This window comes from Medicago sativa, chromosome 4, assembly GCF_051527215.1.
Source record: "Medicago sativa cultivar Bolivia chromosome 4, Bolivia_mono, whole genome shotgun sequence".
NCBI classification, from domain to species: domain Eukaryota; kingdom Viridiplantae; phylum Streptophyta; class Magnoliopsida; order Fabales; family Fabaceae; genus Medicago; species Medicago sativa.
Window position 1 is genome coordinate 94,351,347 of NC_140752.1, and position 21,144 is coordinate 94,372,490.

General features: G+C 33.3%; 3 protein-coding genes across 5 annotated transcripts; 1 reads left to right on the forward strand and 2 right to left on the reverse strand.

The window, feature by feature from the left end:
- Positions 1-1,143: 1,143 nt before the first annotated feature.
- On the forward strand, positions 1,144-4,519 carry LOC146934029 (uncharacterized protein At4g14100-like). 2 transcript variants are annotated; one of them, XM_085705865.1, is made up of 3 exons: positions 1,144-1,703; positions 2,139-2,368; positions 4,236-4,519. In XM_085705865.1, the coding sequence occupies exons 1-2, from the start codon at positions 1,235-1,237 to the stop codon at positions 2,330-2,332; spliced, it is 663 nt and encodes a 220-aa protein (XP_085561991.1). In that variant the 5' UTR covers positions 1,144-1,234; the 3' UTR covers positions 2,333-2,368; positions 4,236-4,519. The 2 variants fall into 2 exon arrangements, with proteins under 2 accessions (XP_085561991.1, XP_085561990.1); XM_085705864.1 differs by lacking the exon at positions 4,236-4,519 and having other exon boundaries at positions 2,139-2,475.
- Positions 4,520-5,711: 1,192 nt separating this feature from the next.
- Positions 5,712-9,949, reverse strand: LOC146934030 (uncharacterized). Of its 2 annotated transcripts, none has more exons than XM_085705866.1 (7): positions 9,603-9,949; positions 8,213-8,390; positions 8,033-8,082; positions 7,368-7,668; positions 7,101-7,289; positions 6,733-6,915; positions 5,712-6,179 (listed from the first exon to the last, which is right to left on the reverse strand). In XM_085705866.1, exons 1-7 carry the CDS (start codon positions 9,722-9,724, stop codon positions 5,934-5,936), a joined length of 1,269 nt encoding a protein of 422 aa, XP_085561992.1. In that variant the 5' UTR covers positions 9,725-9,949; the 3' UTR covers positions 5,712-5,933. The 2 variants fall into 2 exon arrangements, with proteins under 2 accessions (XP_085561992.1, XP_085561993.1); XM_085705867.1 differs by having other exon boundaries at positions 9,233-9,949.
- Positions 9,950-13,646: 3,697 nt separating this feature from the next.
- On the reverse strand, positions 13,647-18,467 carry LOC146934031 (putative beta-1,4-xylosyltransferase IRX10L). Its single transcript, XM_085705869.1, has 4 exons — positions 18,319-18,467; positions 15,123-15,511; positions 14,757-14,998; positions 13,647-14,370 (listed from the first exon to the last, which is right to left on the reverse strand). Exons 1-4 carry the CDS (start codon positions 18,422-18,424, stop codon positions 13,857-13,859), a joined length of 1,251 nt encoding a protein of 416 aa, XP_085561995.1. The 5' UTR covers positions 18,425-18,467; the 3' UTR covers positions 13,647-13,856.
- Between the last annotated feature and the right edge of the window lie 2,677 nt (positions 18,468-21,144).

The window sequence follows — 21,144 nt, forward strand, 5'->3', positions numbered from 1 at the left end:
ACTTGTTCCTCATCTTGAGAGAGAAAGAAATAAAGAGGGTGAAAAATACTTACTTGATCACAAATATTTGGACACACATTATTTAATTATTTTATAAATAAACATTCTTTATCTTTTTTTTTCTTTCTCTTTCTACCCTTTCCAAATATGTGTGTCCAAATAAAGTGCTCAAATATTCATGACCAAGCAATACTTCCTTCAAAAAGGATAATATGATATGTCAGTGATGTGATAAGAAAAAGAGTAAAAAAGAAGTGTTGAACGAATGTTGTGAAATTAAAGGTGTACAGGTATACTACTCTTCAGCAAATAATGGTTGAAAAACATTAAATTATTCGTGACATTTCACGAGTACATATTGTTAGATTTTGTGTTGAGGACTTCTGCAAAAATTGAACAAAAAGAAGAATATGAAGAAGATAATGATGATTTCACATAAATTCTAAAGCGTGTGTGGACAAACTAAGCTTTCAATTCGATTCATATCTACTAGTTTATGTCAACCGGATGCAAATGAGTGTATTGATGAATCCACTTCAGGATACTTTAGAATCCTTAAATGTGACTCACACAATCACACCAAGTGTATCGATCAATGATAATTTACAGAATAAAATTACCTTATTTACTCTCGTGCATTAGAGAAAAGAAGAAATAATTTAATAGTATTTTTCGGTAGAATTTAGGCTAACAAGAATGTGATTTTATGTCTATTTTTCTGCCTCCAAAATATCTTTATTTATATAAAATTTATGTCCTTTGATAAAAAGATTCAACTCTTTTAAAGAGTGTCTGCAGTGACAAAATGCAATGGTTAATACTAAGGGTTAGAATAGGTCAGACCGTTCATCAATTGCCTATGATCCGACCTACTTAAAGTCCTGTTCGACCTAACTCGTTTAGTAATTAGTCTAAGTTCAGACTTTTTTAAAAACACATTAATTTAAATAGGTCACGATAAGACTTATAGAAAAACATATTAGATCTATTTGGCCGACCCATATATGTTCAACATATAATTCATAACCAAAAAAAAAATGAAAATTTAAATAAAAAATGACAAGTTTAAAACTTAGAAATTGATTGCACAACTTTTAATGTAATACAATTATATTTGATTTCATAACCAAATTCCTCTAAAAAAAAAATCTCACCCGTATGATATCTTCTTATCCACGTTGTTCACAGTGATACTGCTGCCATTCCCAATTCTCATCCTTCCAAAATCAGCAATATGGCCTCTGCCACAGAAGAACGTATTTGTTTGTGTCTGTGTTTCTTCCTCTTCTTCCATCTCTCAACATCAACCAAAAACGACCCAATTCCAACGCCGTGGCCGGAACAGTTTCATTCAGTCCTATTCATAAACAGAAGCGGCAATCTTCAAAAAACCGACCTATGGTACGATTGGCCCAAAGGACGCAACTTCAACATTATCCAATATCAGCTTGGTGTTCTCAAATACGACCTTGAATGGAACAATGGCACCTCCTTTCTCTATACTCTCGACCCTTTTAATCACACTTGCAAAAAGCTTCATTTTGATGTGGGTATTCTTCGTCCCAATTGGCTTGATGGTGCTAACTATTTGGGTCAACAATATGCTGATACTTTTCTTTGTAATGTTTGGGAGAAAGTTGATTTTATTTGGTATTATGAGGATGTTGTCACTAAAAGACCTGTTAAGTGGATCTTCTACTCCGGTTAGTTATTATGCTTTTATGCCTTTAACTGATGTACCATGTTAATTTACTATGAAGCATTGACACAGACGCGAATACATATGTAATAATTTAAAGAAATAGAAGCAATTGAGTGTAATTATATGTGTCAGGTCGAATAGCTCAACTAGTTTGGACTAATAGTCGAATGAATTAAAGTACATGAGTTTGAATCCTTATGAAGAAGAAAGTACATGAGTAGTAACATTTGTCAATAAAAAAAAACTATGTGTTGGTATCGTATCAGTGTCAGATATACACCACCACATGTATGGCACTGCTTTAATTTGAAGTGTCGATGCTACTAAATGATTAATTGCTAGAAAAATATTTTATGTTTATTCAATTCGTCAATTATTAGTTGTGTTGATAGTGATTGGTAAGCCTGATATATGATATGATGGTTGGTGAGTGCAGGAATGATTGCTCATGTGATGACATTTGAGGTTGGTGCAGTGCTGGACGATGAGCATTGGCAGGCTCCTGTCTATTGTTTTAGTGAGGCTGTGCCTGAACCAAAGATACAGAAAAGAAGGAGCAGTTCCTTATTAGATTTAGAAGCTGCTGTTGGTGGTGGTTTTCGTGGGACATTAATGAGTGAGATGAGATAAGCCACCCAGCAATAGCGTACGGTTTATAATTGTGAGGTTAGCATATGTACTGTGTATAATAATCTAGCTATATGTACTTTGTTTTGTTGGGAGTTGGGATGATATTATTGATTCTTAATAAAAGCTTTGTTTTGGGTTTGCAATGTACTTTGTTTTGTTGGGAGTTGGTATGCATATTATTATTCTTAATAGAAGCTTTGTTTTTGGTTTGCATAATCCAAATATGCATGTTTTATGTCTTGCTAAATATCTTCTAATAGAATCTTGTTGGAAGCCGCATTATAATTGGAGTCTTGTTGGATCATGTTCTTCACTTCTTCTTTCTTTCTTGCTTATAAAGCTTGAGGGTATGAGGTAAGAACTCCTGGCTCATATTAGGGGGTAGCATTTGATGAAGAATGAGGTGGTTTGGAGATATTGCTTGATCACAAGAGATGACGTTGGCCTTCACCACTAATTCACCTCTATCACACTCCCGAGTTTTAGGTGTGTCTGTATATCGACACGAGTTGGATACCTACACTCATTGGACACTTATAGACACCTCAAATAAGTGTCCCCAAAAACACGTCTCATTTAATTTTTGCTCAAATCATAATGTTTAAATTTTGAATGAAAAACCAAGCATGTTTCAACTTTAAGTGTTTTTTTGTGTCCATTTTTGGTTCACTAAGCATGTCTGCCTTGTAGAAATCAGTAGGAAAATATTAAAAAAAAACATTAACTGCTATGATAGAATGGCTTTTCATCGACACGTGCACAAATATTTGTTGCCGCAATAGATGATTGCAAATAGAACCAAATATTTATGCATTGATCTCAAGTTTCAATTGCATTTCTCTCATCGCCAGGGATGTGGGGGTTTACTTCCCAGTCTCTTCTGGCTTTGTCCTCTTTCATCCATATTTCCTCTTCAAGTCCTCTTGACTTCTCACCAGGGATAAGGTTTTTCCTTGCTCGTTTTCTTTCATTGTTAACTCATTTATTGGACGTAGTGCTTTGGTTCTATACTCTCCCCTGGGTTTTTGCCTCTATGTTTTCCTCTCTGCGCTTTGATGTGTTCAGGATGCAGTCGTCGTAGTGCTTTGTTGTTGACTGTAGCGTGGGTTATGAATCTCCTTCCTCTATGACTTTGTCACTCATCACCATGGCTAGATTCTCTTTGTACTTGCAGCGTATCTGACGCTCATTCTGCTACCACAGGGTCCATAGCTCCCTTGTTTTATGTTTTGTTTTTTATCTTTATGTTTAGTTTGATTTAAGTATGTATTTATGGTGTTTGATGATACACCGCCAAAAGGGATTTAATTTGATGGACTAGAGCTTTGTCTGCAGAGCTAAAGATAAATAGCTTCCGGGCATGTGGTTAATTTGGACAGATTTGAGATCACTTGTAGTCAAATCGTGCCCGTAGAATCCAAACATATGATCAGTAAATGGATATAATTTAAGATTGTGGACTCTCCTGTTCCCTTTGTCATACGTAGAAGAATTTGTTTTGTTTGTTAGCATTTAGAGATGAGATTGACATGTCCCTCTAAGGTTTGTGTTGCTCATTTTTTTTGGCTTAGGGTCAAATTTGTGTAAGGAAAGTGTCTCACACAGTTTATTCTAGTAATTTGGTTGTACGGTGTCGCTTTATGTTGAATGAAGTTGTTTTAACTGTAAGAAAAATAGAATTTTCTCCCTTAAAAGCCTTTTACATAGCCACAATATGTGATTCTGTTACCAGTGGCAATCTAGCATCTTACTAGTGACTTATTTACCTTGATCGATTGTCTGTGATATCAATATTTGGTTTTGGATGAAATTACCAAAATCATTTATTTAACAATAAAAATTATGTATTTATATAAATATCCATATTTTATAAATTGTAGTGTTTATTGCATGGCCATTACAGGTGCTTTTAGCTGTTGGAAGTTAAGGCAGGAATAAAATTAAACTCTGATGGTGAACACTCAGCCTACTACTCTGTGGTCTTGAGATCATTTGCAATTTTTGTCACAGCTAGTGCATAGGGCTTAAATCTTCGTTTCTGAGAACTGCAACAGACAAAATCACTATTCCCTCCATCTCTTATTATGTGTCAGTGTCTTGTTTTTGTACTATATATGTAAATTTAATAATGAAACATTAATTACTTTTTTCTCCATTATAAAAGAAAATTACTTTTTTCTCCGAGTATTTTGTTTTGTTGTCATAAAAAACTAATATACCTTCTTTAATATTATACAACAACTATTAATAAAAATATTTTAGAAAATAAAATTCATTTGCTAATATAGTAAGTGCTAAGGGGTTTGAAACCATGGATATATTTTGACCTCAATGTCTTACCATAGCACAAATTCTTACACAACTAAAATGATCGCATTGCCAGGTGTCATTAAAACTTCCCAAATGTGTTTGTTTAGAGGGGAAGTGGTAATTTTGTTCAACGCAACAGCGTTTGGGATTTGTAAGGAAAAGAAAAAAAATAAACAAGAAATTATCATCTTGATGTGATTTTAGCTACAAAATTATGATGAGAGATAGTTGTACAAATTGTCACAAAATATAAAAATATCATTTGTGATTCTAGTCTATTTAGCACTTAGTGTATGTTTAGATAAGAGGTGAGTTCACCGAAATTTAGTAAAAGCTCAAAAATTGTAGCATTTTTCAAAATCATAGTAATTCAGGATAATTCTCTCTATCTCACTATCAATCCAATAATGCATGACATGTGATGTAATGAGAATGCACTCTAATCCGAAAATGTACCTTTGCTTTTGACATCCATTTCCCCTTATTCCTTTTCAGTTTGAACAACCATCAAAGGGGTCGGTACATCCTTGCAAAAAAAGGGTAAAAATACGCAATTTTATTAGTTTTGAAGTTTTTAAACTTGGTTCTTTATAGTATTTTCTTTGCCTTTAGGAGAATAAGATTATATAGGAGTAAACTTCAATATAAAACCGTCTAATTATAAAACTTAGCACAATAGTTAAAGAAAGATAAACGCCAAATTATACCACCCCCAGCTAGAGAATAAACTAGAATTACGTATCACCAGACTAATATCTTTCATGAGAATCAATGTCTAAATTAAATAAAACTCCAAAATAAAGTGGTGATCAACTAGTGATTCCTTGTCAAAGAAAACAGTGAAACCTAGATTCAATGTCTAAATTAAATAAAACTCCAAAACATAAAAGTGGTGATTCCTTGTCAAAGAAAAAATAGTGAATCCTAAAGACAAGCTTGTATCTAAATCCTGCTAAATGTTGGAAGGAGTTCCGTTCCTGCTAAGCAAACCAGATTATCCACCTAACCTTGATCCACACACAGAGACACAAAATATATGAAATGAGTAACTTAGAGAACGCAATCTAAGTTTACCAAAACAACAAGCTATGATATGCTTGAAGTCTAAATTGGAATACAAACAAATTAGTCCATCAAAAATAAGCACTTATTCTAAACTCACTAACTATCATCATAACAAGAAACACATGAAATGCTGCCATTATGACTCTTATTTTCCAATCACGTGACACGAGAAAACAGACACTCCTACTAAGGCAGCAAAATAAGTTGGCATGCATGGAGAGTGTTTCTATTCATCTTGCACTTGCGGTCTAGCCTTCTTACGCAAGCATTCAAGCACGTTGTCAAAGCTTCTTGTGAAAGAATCCAGTATCTCATGTTCAAGTTGTGATCCAACACCACTCCAATCAATCCCCAACTTCTCAATTGCATTGTAAATGCTTTGAGCCTCTGATACTTTTGCATCAAGGGTTCTTGAAAGAATACCATGGTCCATGAATGCTTTAAGAGCAGGGTTTGGTGGTATGGTTGAAATCTGTAGATGCACCAAAGAGTTACAACCTCAACTCAATAACCTTATAATATAAATTAATGATTTGCAACATTTTACATTTGCTTACCAACAGTACTATGTACTTATATTAGAGCTGCTATTTTGAGACAAAATTGGGCAACAATTTGGATAGTTAATGTAGTTCAAAAATTAGGCAGCAATTATCGGTAGATGGTATATAGATATAACAAGTTGCAACTCATTGTTAATCATCCACCGAACACAATTGATCATGATTTTGAATGTCATGAACCACTGTTTTTTTATATATATTTGAACACCTATCGTGATGAATGAATATCATGTATATTTAAATAGTTGCAAAACATGGTTAATGACGTTCAAAATCATGTTTACTTATGTCCAACGAATGGTCAATAGGGTGAGACACCTTGTTATATTCAGTAATCATCTGCTGACCATGATTAATTATTGTTGAAATTTGTCGTCAAATTTGTGTCAAAATATCATTTACTATTAGATAGTCATTAGATAAGGTATAGAGAAAGGTATATATTTGACTGATACGGCTTACCGTATCTGGTCCAATAAGAGAATCAACATAAAAGGTATCACGGTAAGCTGAATTTTTCACATTTGTTGATGCCCACATCAATCTTTGCTTCTTGGCACCTCTCTTCTCCAGGCGCTCCCATCTTGGACCAGAAAACATTTTCTGGTAAAGCTGGTAAGCCAAGACTGCTTGAGCAACCGCAGCCTGAAACAACCATTACAACATTGTAAATCATATTTTAGAAGTTAAAATACAAACCGACTGATCTCCATCTAATGATCGACGTTTACGAACTGCAGTGATTACAACTTTTGTGTGACTGCAAGCAACCTGGATCCCGCGAAAAGGTAGACAACAAAAGTTAAGGGGAAAAGAAAAAATCTTCACACCTTTCCTGTGAGACCAAGAGCCTCAGCAGTACCAATCTGCTCAAGTTTCTTGTCAATTGTAACATCCACTCTACTGATGTAGAAAGCTGCTGCACTTGAAACCTTTGAGAGATCAGTGTTACTAGAAGCTTCAAGACCATCCAAGTAAGCATTAATAACTGCTTCATATGTAGGGAGAGAGAATATGAGCTGTTCAAATACACAAACTATATAAGCATATTGCTGTTGGAGTAAAAAAATAAGAATGTTCATAAATAACAAACTTACAGTGACATTTACACTGATCCCTAGAGAAATGACTTCCTTTATTGAAGGAATGGATTCATGAGTTGCAGGAATTTTAATATAAACATTTGGGCATCCAACCATTTTATGAAGACATTTTGCTGCCTCAATTGTCCCTTTGGTGTCATTTGCAAGCTTGGGGGAAACTGCAATTGATACATACCCATCTATACCATCACTTTCATTGTAAATTGGCTCCAAGAGTTTGCAAGTATCATGTATGTCCTTCACAACCAATTCCCAGTAGGCACTTTCTGTGTCTTTTCCTGCCTCTACCAACTCCCTGCTTAAACCATAAATCAAATTATTATCGTTTTATATTGGATGTAATTTCTCTAAAGTGAACAACTCATTTTAAAAAAGGTAGATACACCAACAAGGATCCGGATTGATTCCAGTCCTGCAGTTGGAACATTTTTTTTCTTTCCGTTTGATTAAGTTTGGACCATCCAATTTCAAGATTGGATTTTTAGATTTAATAAAAAGAATGAAATTGCTTTAAATCTGGACCGTCCAAGAAACACTCTAACCGCATGCAATCTTGATCCCACCAACAACACTTGAAAAACAAATACATTTTTCTAAGTAATTCACTTCAAATCTGCAATTTGATGACGATGATTATTGTATAGAAGCAAAAATATTACCTTAATTGCTGATTGTAAGCATTTGATGATGATATTGCTTTTTCAAATATCTGCAATATGTAAACATTGTGGTGGAAATTAGTGAAAGTCAATAGAGAAAGTAGCTACGTGTAACAAAAAGACAAAATTATGTTCTTTTCAAAGAGAGTAATTGCAGGTGAAGAAAAATGAGAAGAATACCGCAGGATTGGTAGTAACACCTCTGATTCCAGAAGCAATGAATGGAACCAAATCTGAAACTGGTCGACATAGATTATCATAGTAAGGACTCTGTCTCTGTTTCTCATAAAGATCGTGCAGAATAGTCCTTGTAAATGTCACGTTACCATTATTCATTTTTGCACACAAACACTTGAAGCTGCGGATTGGAAATTCAGAAATAACAAGTGGTATATAAGATATATATGCAACTATTTTTATAGTTAAAAAAGAAGAAGAAAAAATGTGGTTAACCATACTATGTGAACCGATCCACTTTAAAGATGTAGTTTACTCTATGAAGCACGGATACTGACACAGCGACACCGTTAGTAATTTAAAAATAAAAATAAAATCATATAGTTATATATGTCGGTGTCGTGTCAGACACGGACACGGCTTATTCGAAGAGTGTCCGTGCTTCACAGAGTTTACTTAACCAAACTATTTTAATAGATAACGGCATTTTATTGCAAAAATAGTTCTAATCTGGATCAAATCCAATTTAAATTGGTTTATGTTAAAAAAACCAGTTCATATGCGGATTATAATAAAATACTGGTTTTCCTTAGATTGGTTTAATAAATAAATAAATAACTTTACTATCTATTAAAAAACAAAAAAACGTAAAAAGCTTTTTGGAATTAGGTTTTTAACAAAAAAATAATTAGGTGAGTTTTGAATAAAGCAGAAAAAAACGTAAAAAAATTTTGGAACAAAAAAAATTCAAGAACAGAAGAACAGATGAATAATTTGATCTACAACCACCACTAGGATCTAAGAAAAAAATGGAAATCAAAACTTGATAAGAACGGAATCGATAAAATCACACGAAATGAGAAGAAAAGAGAATAATGAGAGATTCATGGAATAGCATGAAAGAAATTATGAATAATAATAATAATAATAAGCAATTTTCATAAGATTGCTGCTAACACATTAACAATTCCAATCCAAATTGTGAAACTCTAAAACAAACAATTGGAGAATCGATTGGATTACCTTATCTGACGAGAGACAAGTGAGGAGGACAATGAGAAGTGAGTGACGCGAGTGAGAAGAGAAGAATAGAAGGGAAATGCTGAGGCACAAGTTAAGATTAAGCAAACAAAGGATAACAAAATGTATTGTTTTTTAAAAAAGGAAGCTAAGAACCAGAGAAGATTTTTAGAGAGAGAAGAAAATCACAGGATAACGGCGGCGGCAGATTGGTGGAGGTGAGAAGGAAGGGGAAGTAATCTCGCAGGACTGAATGAAGTAAAAAAGAGAATGAGATTTGAGCGTGTGAGTGAAATTAGGTTATTTTCACCTGATTTTATAGATAAGTTCAGTTCAGTTCAGTTCAGGAGATCCAGTTTATTTAGGGACTAACCTCAAGGGTCTATAATAATATTGGAACAAACTTGGTCTAGTTTGAAAATGGAAATCCAGTGCCTTGTTTTTAGGTATTGGTGTAACAGAACTTGTGATGTTTGACTGGCAAATTGAAGCCATGCTTTGTAGTAATTGGAATGGAATGACCAATGGAAGGAAAGGACAGCAAGTTGATGTGTCTGTCTATCTCAACGAAACATGTGTTCTTCTGCAACAAATACCACTGCACTCACTACTCCGCCAGGTTGGCGCAACCGTTGCTTCGGAAACGCACGCCACTTTGATGAAACTTTGATTAAAAAAGCTATATATCTCCCTCTTTTCTTTTTTGACTTAATATTTGCTACCATTATGAAAGCTTGGAGCGTATATATACATCTTTTAACATTTTTTCATGAAAAGTTACAACATAAAAATATCACACTCCATTTCTGTCATAAATATTTAAATTCTATTTTATTTTAATTTTGTTTTCCTGTTAATATTAATTTAAAATAATTAAGTTGATATTTTAAATTGTGTTAAAATTAAATATGAATATAATATTAATATCTAAGGTAAAGTTGTGGGACCCAATATGAGTTCTTTAGAGTCCCCCAACAAAACTTAAAATGAGTGAATTGTTTTAAGATGATGTGTTACAATGAGACTCACAAAATAACAATTTGTAGAGATCATCAGGTGCTCTTTGCATTTGATTAGATTTCATATTTGTAATATGAGTACATCTCTCAACAAATCTTAACCCTTTAAATACATTAGTTACTTTCTGCAATTACTCCTTTTTATCCAAAAAAAATAAAGTTTTTAAGCACTCCTCCTATAAGGAAAAAAAAAAGTATATTTATGTGGTCCAAATGATCTACCTACCAATTAAGGTCACACATTAACAATAGAAGTTACACTTATATTATATCTCTACCTATCAATCAAATTTATACATTTATATCTAAATTCAATCAAACTCATATGATATGAGCGGAATCTTTATCAACTGAACTAACTTTTGTTGTTGTGAAATTAATCGAGCCATTTATGCTAAGTTTTCCGAAAATATAAGTTTCTTGTCATAGTTTTTTTTGTCTACAATTTGTTTATTAAGTGTATTTGGTATATTTTCTATAGTATTTTAGTTGTTGTTTTCAGTCTTAAATATATTTTAAGTTTGGTTTCTTCGTAATTTTTGTCAAAATTTAGGAACTAAATAAAGTATAACACTCTTTTGTTAAAAGTTTTTAAACTGAGGCTTAAAATTGAAAAAAAAATCTATGCAAAATAATATATTTAAAAGTCGTAATTTTACAAGAACTAAAAGTAAATGGGTAATATTTAAATTTTAATGTGAATATATTTATTGACAATGTGTTCACTCTATGCAATCTTTTGGGGTTTCACATATGTTTGTTTCATTAAATGTAATCTTATTTAAGACGTGTCATTCTCCTTCAAAAAAAAGTATTCTATTCATTCAATCATAGTTTGAATCTTGGTTTGTCTATTGGAGTCTAGCTCATTCTGTTAGACTCAACCCCGTTGCTCTTTGATTTGTCTAAGAATTTTATTTATATCAGTAACTAATTTTGGAATTGTGACATCTCCTTTATGATTTTAAAAGATGCAATTGTATGGTTAAATTTCAAAGTCAAGAATAATAGTTAATTGAAAATTTTGCTCCCTATTTTAAAATGTTAAAATCAATACGGAGAGTTTTAAAATTAGCTGAGAAGACTAAAATAAAATAAGTCATAAAAAGGCCTAGTGGCATGTTGACAACATGTTAGGTTGCAAATGTAGATATGTGAACGAAAAATACTTTTTAGTTTTTAGTATATTTGATTCAATTATAGTTTTGGAATCATGACATTGACTTCTTTTTTTAATTTGAGTAAAAACCATTCTAAGATTATGATATTTAATTTTTAAATCATCAATCAATACACGAGGATTATAGAAAAAGTGGAGACTCACATAAAAATTGACGTTCTTGCTAAGATTTAAGAAATTGTATAGTTAAATATGAGTAACTAAAATAAAAAACAACAAAACAAAATTACATTCTGACCAGGACTCAGACCCCTTAACACAAGGTTTTTGGTTTGAATTTTGTGGATTATATAATTGAGAGAGGAGGTTCAACAAATGTATTCAGTTAGATTTGTCAACCGAAATTAATTATAGATAAAATCGATGAATATTTCACATTAATAATATGGTTATAAATATAATAAAAATAAAAGCACTTAAGTAAAAAAATTTAGGAGATAAAGCATGAAATACCTATTGGTGTGTTGGTCTTATATAAGCACGTTAGGTCCCATGTGGAGATAATGTGTACGAAGAAGTCAATTGAAATCTTGATGTCGATTTTGAGATTTAAAACATACAAATTGATGGTTAAATCTCAACGTCAAATAATATGACTGAAATCACTAATAGAGTTTTAAAATCAGTGTCCCGTGAGCATAGCTCAGTTGGTAGGACAATGCATTATTATATGCAGGGGCCGGGGTTCGATCCCCGGACACCCCACTTATTCACCTTATAAGGTGAATTCTAGCCACTAGGCTATCTGACCAAAAAAAAAAAAAAGAGTTTTAAAATCAGTAGGGTAAGACTAAAACAAAAAACTATTAAAACCCAGGTGGCATGTATATGGAAGCATTTTCGGTTGCAAGTGAAGACAATGTTTACAAAGATACTTTTTAGTATATTTGATGAAATTGCGAGGAAAAAAACTCTTCAAAAGAGGTTGTGTTGATTAGGGATGTGAATTTGCATTCATAAACGGAAATGTGTTCGGAGACTATCCTATTTAGAGATCCATAAACATGGTTTTTTAGTGGAGATGGGAATAGGAGGGAAAGTCTCCACAAACATGGTTTTCAAGCACTTTACTAAAGAGTAATGTTATTTGTAAAACCATTTTGTGATAATTTATGAGACAATTTTCTTCTCTTTTCTTATCAGTCAAAAATAATGAAAGAGAGAGTAAGAACATAATCAGAGTATGAGAGTTGTACAAAAGTTAACATAAAATGGTTGTACAAATATCACTTCTCTCAATTTATTAACAAAAAAATGTGATTCTAGTATTTTTAGCACTTAGTGTATGTTTAGATGAGAAGTGAGCCCATCATAATTTAGTAGAAACTCAAAAAGTGCAGTATTTTTCAAAATCATGGTAGTTCACCGTAATTCTCGCTATCTTACTATCAATCCAAATGCATAAGCATAACAGGTGATGTAATGAGAATGCACTCTAATCTGAAAATGTACCTTTGCCTTCTTTTAACATTCCTTTCCCCTTATTCCTTTTCGGTTTGCACAACCATCAGGGTCGGTGCATCCTTGAAGAAAAAAAGGTAAAAATACACAATTTAATTAGTTTTGAAGTTTTTGAACTTGGCTCTTTATAGTATTTTCTTTGCCTTTAGGAGAATAAGATTATATAGGAGTAAACTTCAAAATAAAACCGTCTAATTATAAAACTATGGACAATAGTTAAAGAAAGACAAACGCCAAATGGCCTATAATAAAACCAAGCTATCTACCACCCTACCTGGAGAATAAACTAGAATTACGTATCACCAGACTAATATCTTTCATGAGAATCTATGTCTAAATTAAATAAAACTCCAAAATAATAAAGTGGTAATCAACTAGTGATTCCTTGTCAAAGAAAAAACACTGAATCCTAAAGACAAGCTTGAATCCAAATCCTGCTAAAATCTAAATACTGGAAGGAGTTCCGTTTCTTCTAAGCAAGCCAGATTTGACACTTCTTCCTAACCTAACCTAAATCCACACACACAGACACAAAATATATGAAATGAGTAACTTAGAGAATCCACTCTAAGTTTACCAAAACAACAAGCTATGATATGCTTGAAGTCTCAATTGGAATACAAACAAATTAGTGCATCAAGAGTAAGCATTTATTCTAAACTCACCAACTATCATCAGAACAAGAAACACATGTAATGCTGCCATTATGAATCTTATTTTCCAATGCCGTGACACAAGAGAAAACAGACACTCCTACTAAGGCAGCAAAATAAGTTGCATAAGCATACTATGAGATCAATCATGTAGCAAATTGGATTACAGTATCAAATTAATTGTGTGCCCGTATATCAAAATTTACAATGTCCACAAAAAAAGGGCACCTCGGTTACCGACCCCTATGAACATTTTGGGGAGGATTGACCAAGACATATAAAGAATCATAATCGCCTCAGGACTGTTAAAACTGCTACCAAGGTTTAAGGTCGCCAACAGGGCCAGCAGTCCAATTCAAGCTCTTCTCCCCTTGTTTCAAGAATACACTCCTGTCATGTGGCAACTTCCGTGCAAGTCCATTTAGAACTTGATGGAAGGCATCTCCTGATTGTGCGGGTTGGGGGAATAACATTGCTTGCTTCATAGAAGGGTTGGCAAGCAATCTTTGTTTCCTTAGTATAACTTCTGGTGGGATCGATGTGAGTATGGTATCCAACTTGGGAACATCCTGCTCATCAACAAACACCCCGATCTCTTCCCACGGTATTGCATCGGCAAACGGTAGAACAATATCATCGGCAATAATAACAGGAATGCAACCAAATACCACAGCTTCAACCAATCTTGGGCTCCAGGGGGCCCATCCAAGTGGGCATAGACAAAACACGGCTCGTTGCATGTCCTCGTAATATGTTGTTGGATGCTCCGTCGAAATGTCAAATAGTGGATTGTCCTTAAAGTTCTCCCACACCGCTGCTCTTGCACCTCTGTTAAAGTTCCAAATCACAGACAGATTGACCAGTTAGGATTATTTGTTCATCCGAGTCTGTTTTGCTATAAAAACATCAATGCATGCACCAAGACGTGTATGCATTACTTGACTTGATTTTCAATCAGAATTTTAGAACTAATCAATTTTAGATGCTGAATATTGAGTACAGTTAATCTCAATATGATTCATCAATTTCAATAATGACACTAAATACAGCAATTATATATTTAAATAAATCAAAATTATTCTCCATTGCCTTTTCGCCTTTCGGTAAAAGAATGCATGCCAGCATTCTTATGCATACAATAATATGATAGTAAAAAAAAAAAGATGCATACTCAAATACCCTCATTTGAAGTTTGGACCGATAAAAAGACCTACCTTGCATAATAACCACCTTCAGGGTCATTTCCAACATCATAAAACAGTCCTCGGAAGTACACAAAAATTGACCTGGGGGTCTTATCAGGAATCAAGTGGGTATGCATTTTCTGTGGTGGAGCATATGGAGGAATGGTTATTGAGCCATCTTTCAAGCACACATGATTCCTCTGCCCAAATGTTTGAACCAAGGTAGCACGCCGCAGCAGCGGAAGAATCCCTCTTTCAATTGCCTTCTCTTCCTGAAACAAAATAATAATAAAATAAAAGTGTGTTATATGGTTTATGTGCAGCATTGGAATTTTCAAAGTAGCTCTAACAGTGATATGACCAATAAATTTTAAATAACATATTCTAGACTCATACTTGGTAATGGAAACATGCCCCAAAGTCATGAGGAACCACAAAGAAATGATCGGCTCCCTCTGTTCGGTTCCAATAAGGCCAATTTGAAGAAATAAGTTGTATGGCACTTCTCATCATTCGAGGTGACTTAAAGGGTAAAGGGAGGCCATTTGGTGTCAAGTCACAGGTGGTGTATACAGGGGTATAAAACCAATCAGCTTCTTCAGGATTAAGGGTTCGGACAGCGCTAGATAAGAGAAACCGGTGCATAAAGATCTCAGCAGCAAACATATGGGTTAGGCATCTTGGGTCCTTTTGCAAAATTTTCTTATTATACTTGCTTGGAAGCTCATAAACAAAAACCTTCAACCTTCCAACCGGATCATCTTCCAATACATCACCAGCACTACCTACAATTAGTTCAACCACAAAATGCTTAGAATATATAATAAAATGAAATATCAGTTTAAAACAACTATACTCACACATATAATTTGAAAAAATGCATTAGACCCTACTGTATCTCCAGAAACAGAATTTCTTAATGCAAGTCCTTCTAAAATAGAACACAAGAAAGCCTATAAACACCTCAAAATTCCAAGTGACCAAGGATGTGCACATTTATTATATGTACCAAACATATCCTTAGGAATTCCTTAGAAATTACCAATCTATTAAAACTACCGAGCCTACAGACACAAGATTACTAATAATATATCCTTCCGCAAGGGGGTGTGTTAGGATACTGGCTCTGGGGAAATATCCTGTAATTGCAGAAAATTGGAGGAAGATTATTCGGTATGTTTTACCATTCTGTTAACCATTTCAGAGAGCATGTTAAGCTTCTAAAACAATTAATGGCGTAAAGTTGGAACATTTTAGAATCATACTTTCAGGCTTTTCGATGTTTTGTGGGTGTGCCCAGATAATGGCAAGACACTGAAAGCGTTTGGATATATATATGTTCAGCTTGGTCAGATAAACAAAGGCAAGGAAGTTATTAGGAGAGCTACAAATACCAATCCCTGTTGTAACAAAACATTTCTTAAACTGGAAGAATTGTTAATTCTGGTCCAACATCAGGAACTGTATCGAGTAGTCTATCACTTCCTTTTGTTCTTAGTGTTGCCCTCGGTGTCTACTAAAGTTCAGGCCACATACACATGAGCCGAGAGTTAGAAAAGTACTTGTAGTTGTTGATAGATAAGTCAGTCTTTCATCAACTCCCCTTCTGTTTGATACTTTGCAACGCTACAGGGTTGTTGTTGGCGCGAATCTAACAAAATGTGTGAGGAAGAATCTACTGGCAGCAGTGCTAAAAAATGAGATGGCATGCTTTAATCAAAGCGGAAAATATGAGCGTTAGGATTATTGTAAGGATAACTCTTGATGCCAACAATGTCAGATCTGCCATTGGAGCCCAAATTTCAGTAATTGTGGGGAATACAACACTTATTTTGCTACCTATACTACAGGTTTTGTGTTGCAGGGGCGCCTTGCCCTCATAGCTATCTTTCTTGTTGTCATCGATGTAAAGACTGTTGCTCCCATTAATTCAGAAATGGAAATTTTTGGTTGCTTAAACTAAAACCTTGAAACTCGATTGTGACAGCTCTCTAGGAAAGGACAAATCTTTGGAAGTAGGTATGAGATAGTTTTGTTTGCACATTATACTCCCTATGTACTTGGTCTTTGGTATGCTTTATGGCTTGTAAAGCATGGCAATTTCGATTTCTCTAAGATACAAATTTTAAGGGTCCTCGTGGTCACTATCTCTGTATGCTTCCGATTCCATAATTCCAGCTGGATCAAAGTTTACATTCAGGATTACTAAAATAACCTTGATGACTTCAGATAGCAACACTCGGGAAATAGTTCAACAAGAGGCACTGAGCTCAGTCCCTCTAGTCATAGCTGGGAAGGATACATTTCTACTCGGAAGTCAATTTCAGTACCTCATCCTTGAAGACAACGCTGTTCTTCAAGGGGTGGGTCATGTTAGGATACCAGATCTAGACCTAAGCTCTACAAATGGGCTTAACTGGGAAGTTAGATAGAACATCAATATAGGGTGGAAAAGGAAAGAGGCGGTCATGGAGTTCTGGCAGTTAGTAACCACTGGGGTTGGGCAGGGAATTCTTCTCTTCTCTCAGCAGCATTTGCTCTGATTTACAAGGGTTCATCTTTTCTGCAATATTTCCTTTTTTCAATCAATAATCAATTCCTTTTCTATGTTAATTCAGGTTTCTATCGATGTGTCCTGTGCACATTGAGAGGGAGTAGGAACAATATATTTCGAATGCTCATTGGAAATCAAGCACGGCCCTATTTATAACCGCAAGGTTCAATTTTGCTTGCATTGTCTTTAAAGGTTCACTACCCGTACAATTATAAATTTTCAAAAATCTTAAATGAGTTGCTGACATTGGACCCAGGGATGGACGTAAGTTTGGCATTGTTGCAGTGGCTCGAGCGCCTGCTAACACTTTTCGTAATTCTCAACAAAAATTACTAAGCCTATGCAAAATATGATTCACTTATTCTCTTTCAAAAAACATTTATTTTGAGGTAAAGTGGGTCTAATTTCACCTTGAAAGTCTTAAAGGTTTGTTAAAAACTTGGAGAAAAAAATAGTATTACCAGCAAGAGCTATTATACAAAGCTTATAAATGAATATCTGAACTCATTTAAATAGCTCTTGCAATACGACAACATTAAAAGATGCCGGTAATACAGCAGATTTGCGGCATCTTAGTCACATAATTATGAATGTCTTATGTGGAATTTGATGTTTAAATATTAGTTGGATGAACTTTAGGGTTAATTAATAATTGGCCCCGCCATCATATATGTCCAGCTCCATCCCTGATTGGACCTAATCTAAGGAAATGTTTTAAAGCGAAAACCAACAAAAAAAAGTTGTACCAAAATTGTAGTTACAGTATTGAACTAGAAGGCATGGCACTTGAAAATTCAGATCTTGATATTACAGATTCACAGAAGAACCAATCCTTTAATCATTGAAATTATAACATGGCAAGTTAAATAATATCAGCAACAAATATGATAATCAACCTCAATCAAAAGCAGATCCTAATCAAACACATTCATAATAACCATAAATTAAAGACACAGCATTGAAAACCATAACATGAAGCAATCAAATTCAAACCTACATGACACCTAAACAAAAATAATCAAATCAACAAAAAGCTACCTGAAATTCTTTCAGTAGGTTGATTCCTACGAAGCTCAACAGCATCAATTGTAAAGAGAAAAGCAACACAAAGGATCCCCAAAAAACCCAATTTCCAAATACCCATTTTTTTAGTTCCCCAAGAAAAGAATAAACTTTATGATGCTGCTGCAAAAGAAGTAGTAAAGGGAGTAATATAAAGAAGTCAAATTTGGTCAAAGAAGAAGGTTAAGAGGTCACAAGAGAAAGTAGTTGTGACAGATTTCTTAGGAATGGGATTTAGCTGAGAAGCAACAGAGACAGATAAGAAAGAGTGAATTTGCAATGAAGAAAGAAACAGAGTTGAAAATTGGAAGAGTGAAGAAGAAGATGAAGGTGGTGGTAATGTAAAACTGGATTTTGCTGGTTTTGTTTAATGTTTTGTTTTTGTCAAATTTGATATCAAGTCTATTTCACACAACCATTTTTGCACCAACTGCTGTCTGTTGGGGTTAAACTTCAACTTTTTGTTTTATTTTTTTGTTTGTTACAAAAAAAAGTTTAGATGAATTAAGTTTCTAGACTTATCTCATTAGTACAAACTTTAAGATTCAAATAATATTTATAGAGATATTTTTAGACTATGACGAAAGTTGAACATACGACTTTGTAAATAAGTCAACTTTTTATCAATTAAAAGAATTTTCATTGACATCTTTTTGTTTTATCTAAAGTTGGTTAAATAAGTTTTTCCTCTTTACAAAATTATCAAATTTCAAAAAAAAAATTGAGTCTTTATAAAATTCTCCAACTATAAGTTTCAGTATTCTGCTAAATTGAAATTTGTTTAATTGTTTTTAAACTTTTAAATTTTTTAATGATTTTATTGCAAACATGTTTGGATCATTATCTCTTTAAAAAAAATGTTTAGAACATTATGTAAAATTTATCCAGAAAAAAAAGTTCAAAATTTAATTTTTATGTCAAGATTTTCATTACTTATATTTTTAACTATTAGTATTGTAAACAAATAATATTTAATTCGTTACAAACTAATAAAATCTATTTTTTTGAAAAAATAAATTTTTATGATGTTTTAAACAAGAAAATCATTTAAAAATTTAAAATTAAAAAAATTATTAATGGAAAATTTTATAGTGACGCAAATATTCCACTAAAATTGCATATATAGATAAAATACATTTTTTAGCTTGTAAAAAAAATGCAATTTTTAGCTAATAAAACTGTCTTTAAAACGTCCACAAGTCCTAGTTGAATCGACAAAATTCTGAAAATGTTACGTTGGATGCAATGACTGAGGTTTGAACTCCGACACCTCCACTTTTATTGTGAATTTATAATGATTTTGTCATTTCTTCTATCTGTCAAAAAAATATTTTTAAAACATTTGAAATATATTGACTAAAATTAATTTTTTTGACCAAAAATATTGCTTAAAATAGTATTTCCAATCACACTCATAAAATATAATACTGATAGGGCTGGAAATGAGTCGAGTCGAACCGAACTCGTCTGAGCTCGGCTCGACTCGATAAGATTTGGTTCCGCTCGAAACTCGGCTCGAGTTCGTTACGAACTTTTTTTTTAGCTCGAACTCGACTCGATTTGAGTTCGCGAGCAGCTCGGTTCGGCTCGTTAGGTTCAGTTCAGTTGCTCGAATCACATTATTTAAAAGTCATTTTTTTAAATAAATATTAAAATTTATAGATCTTTGACCTTTTAAAAAAAAAAATCCATACAAAGGATAGACTTGAATGGTAGAAAATTCAAAGATGCATAGATATGCAGAAAAATATCGAAAATTATAACTGATATAAGTAACAAAGGAAGAAAAAAAAACAACAAAATTCAATAATCAAAAGTGAGAACATTCTCAAAATATTCTTCTACTTCTAAACTCTAATAGTTCTCCCCTTCAAGAGAAATAGTATCAGTTATAACAGCCACATTTTCCATATAGCCTTCAACTTAAATGTTTACTCCTTTAGGCATCAACAAGCTTCACAAATGATGTGGACTCCAAAGCAGCAACAATTCAAAAAAACAGTTGAAAAAGTAGATTACTAACATCATGGAATAGTCCACATGCACCAATAAACAATTTGAAAAATGAACAAAAGCAATTTAAAAGCCTATTCCAATAATAAAGAGGGCAAACTAAACAAAAGCACAGCGTTGAAGATGCACAATTGATGGAAACTCCTATACAAACAACTAAGGGACCATATCATCTTATTATGGTTCTCATTACCAAAGGGCTTCGCATATGAATTTGCCTATGGCCGTCGGAGAAGAAGAGAAAACGTTTTATGTTTTGGTGGAATTGGAAAATGGGATAACGATTAAAGGAAATGAAGGTTGTTAGGCTAATAAAGTGAAATTCCTATTTCCTAGATAGACAATGGAACGGATGGGTAAAAAAAGGGAGAAACGGTAACGATTAAGTTATTTTTTTTTTAAATATATTTAATTCATTTAATAAATATGAAAGTTATTTATATATATATATATATATATATATATATATAATCGAATCATCTCATGAACCAAACGAATCGAACTATCTATAGTTCAAGTTCGGCTCATTTAATTAACGAACTTAATTTTCAGCTCAGGTTCGGTTCATTTGGTTCATGAACCAAGTTCAACGGATCAATTGTCGAGTCGAATTTCGAACTACATTCGAGTTGGTTCGGTTCATTGCCAGCCCTAAATACTGACAATTATAAGTCGATAAAGTTCCTAAAAGAAAAATTACAAGTCGATAAAAGTGAAATAGTTCATTCCTTCAAAAACAAGTGACATAGTTCATTGTAACAAAAAAAACAAAGGTTTAAAGAAATGAAA

Bases quoted from the DNA above. Each gene is read 5' to 3' on its own strand.
- LOC146934029 (XM_085705865.1), top strand. From the start codon at position 1,235: ATGGCCTCTGCCACAGAAGAACGTATTTGTTTGTGTCTGTGTTTCTTC. The intron at 1,704-2,138 runs GTTAGTTATTAT...TGGTGAGTGCAG, and splicing joins TAAGTGGATCTTCTACTCCG to GAATGATTGCTCATGTGATG.
- LOC146934030 (XM_085705866.1), bottom strand. From the start codon at position 9,724: ATGGCTTCAATTTGCCAGTCAAACATCACAAGTTCTGTTACACCAATA. The intron at 6,916-7,100 runs GTGTGAAGATTT...TGGTTGTTTCAG, and splicing joins CTCTTGGTCTCACAGGAAAG to GCTGCGGTTGCTCAAGCAGT. The intron at 6,180-6,732 runs GTAAGCCGTATC...GTGCATCTACAG, and splicing joins CTCTTATTGGACCAGATACG to ATTTCAACCATACCACCAAA.
- LOC146934031 (XM_085705869.1), bottom strand. From the start codon at position 18,424: ATGGGTATTTGGAAATTGGGTTTTTTGGGGATCCTTTGTGTTGCTTTT. The intron at 15,512-18,318 runs GTAGCTTTTTGT...AACTAATTGTAG, and splicing joins ACCTACTGAAAGAATTTCAG to GTAGTGCTGGTGATGTATTG. The intron at 14,371-14,756 runs GTAGGTCTTTTT...GAACTTTAACAG, and splicing joins GAAGGTGGTTATTATGCAAG to AGGTGCAAGAGCAGCGGTGT.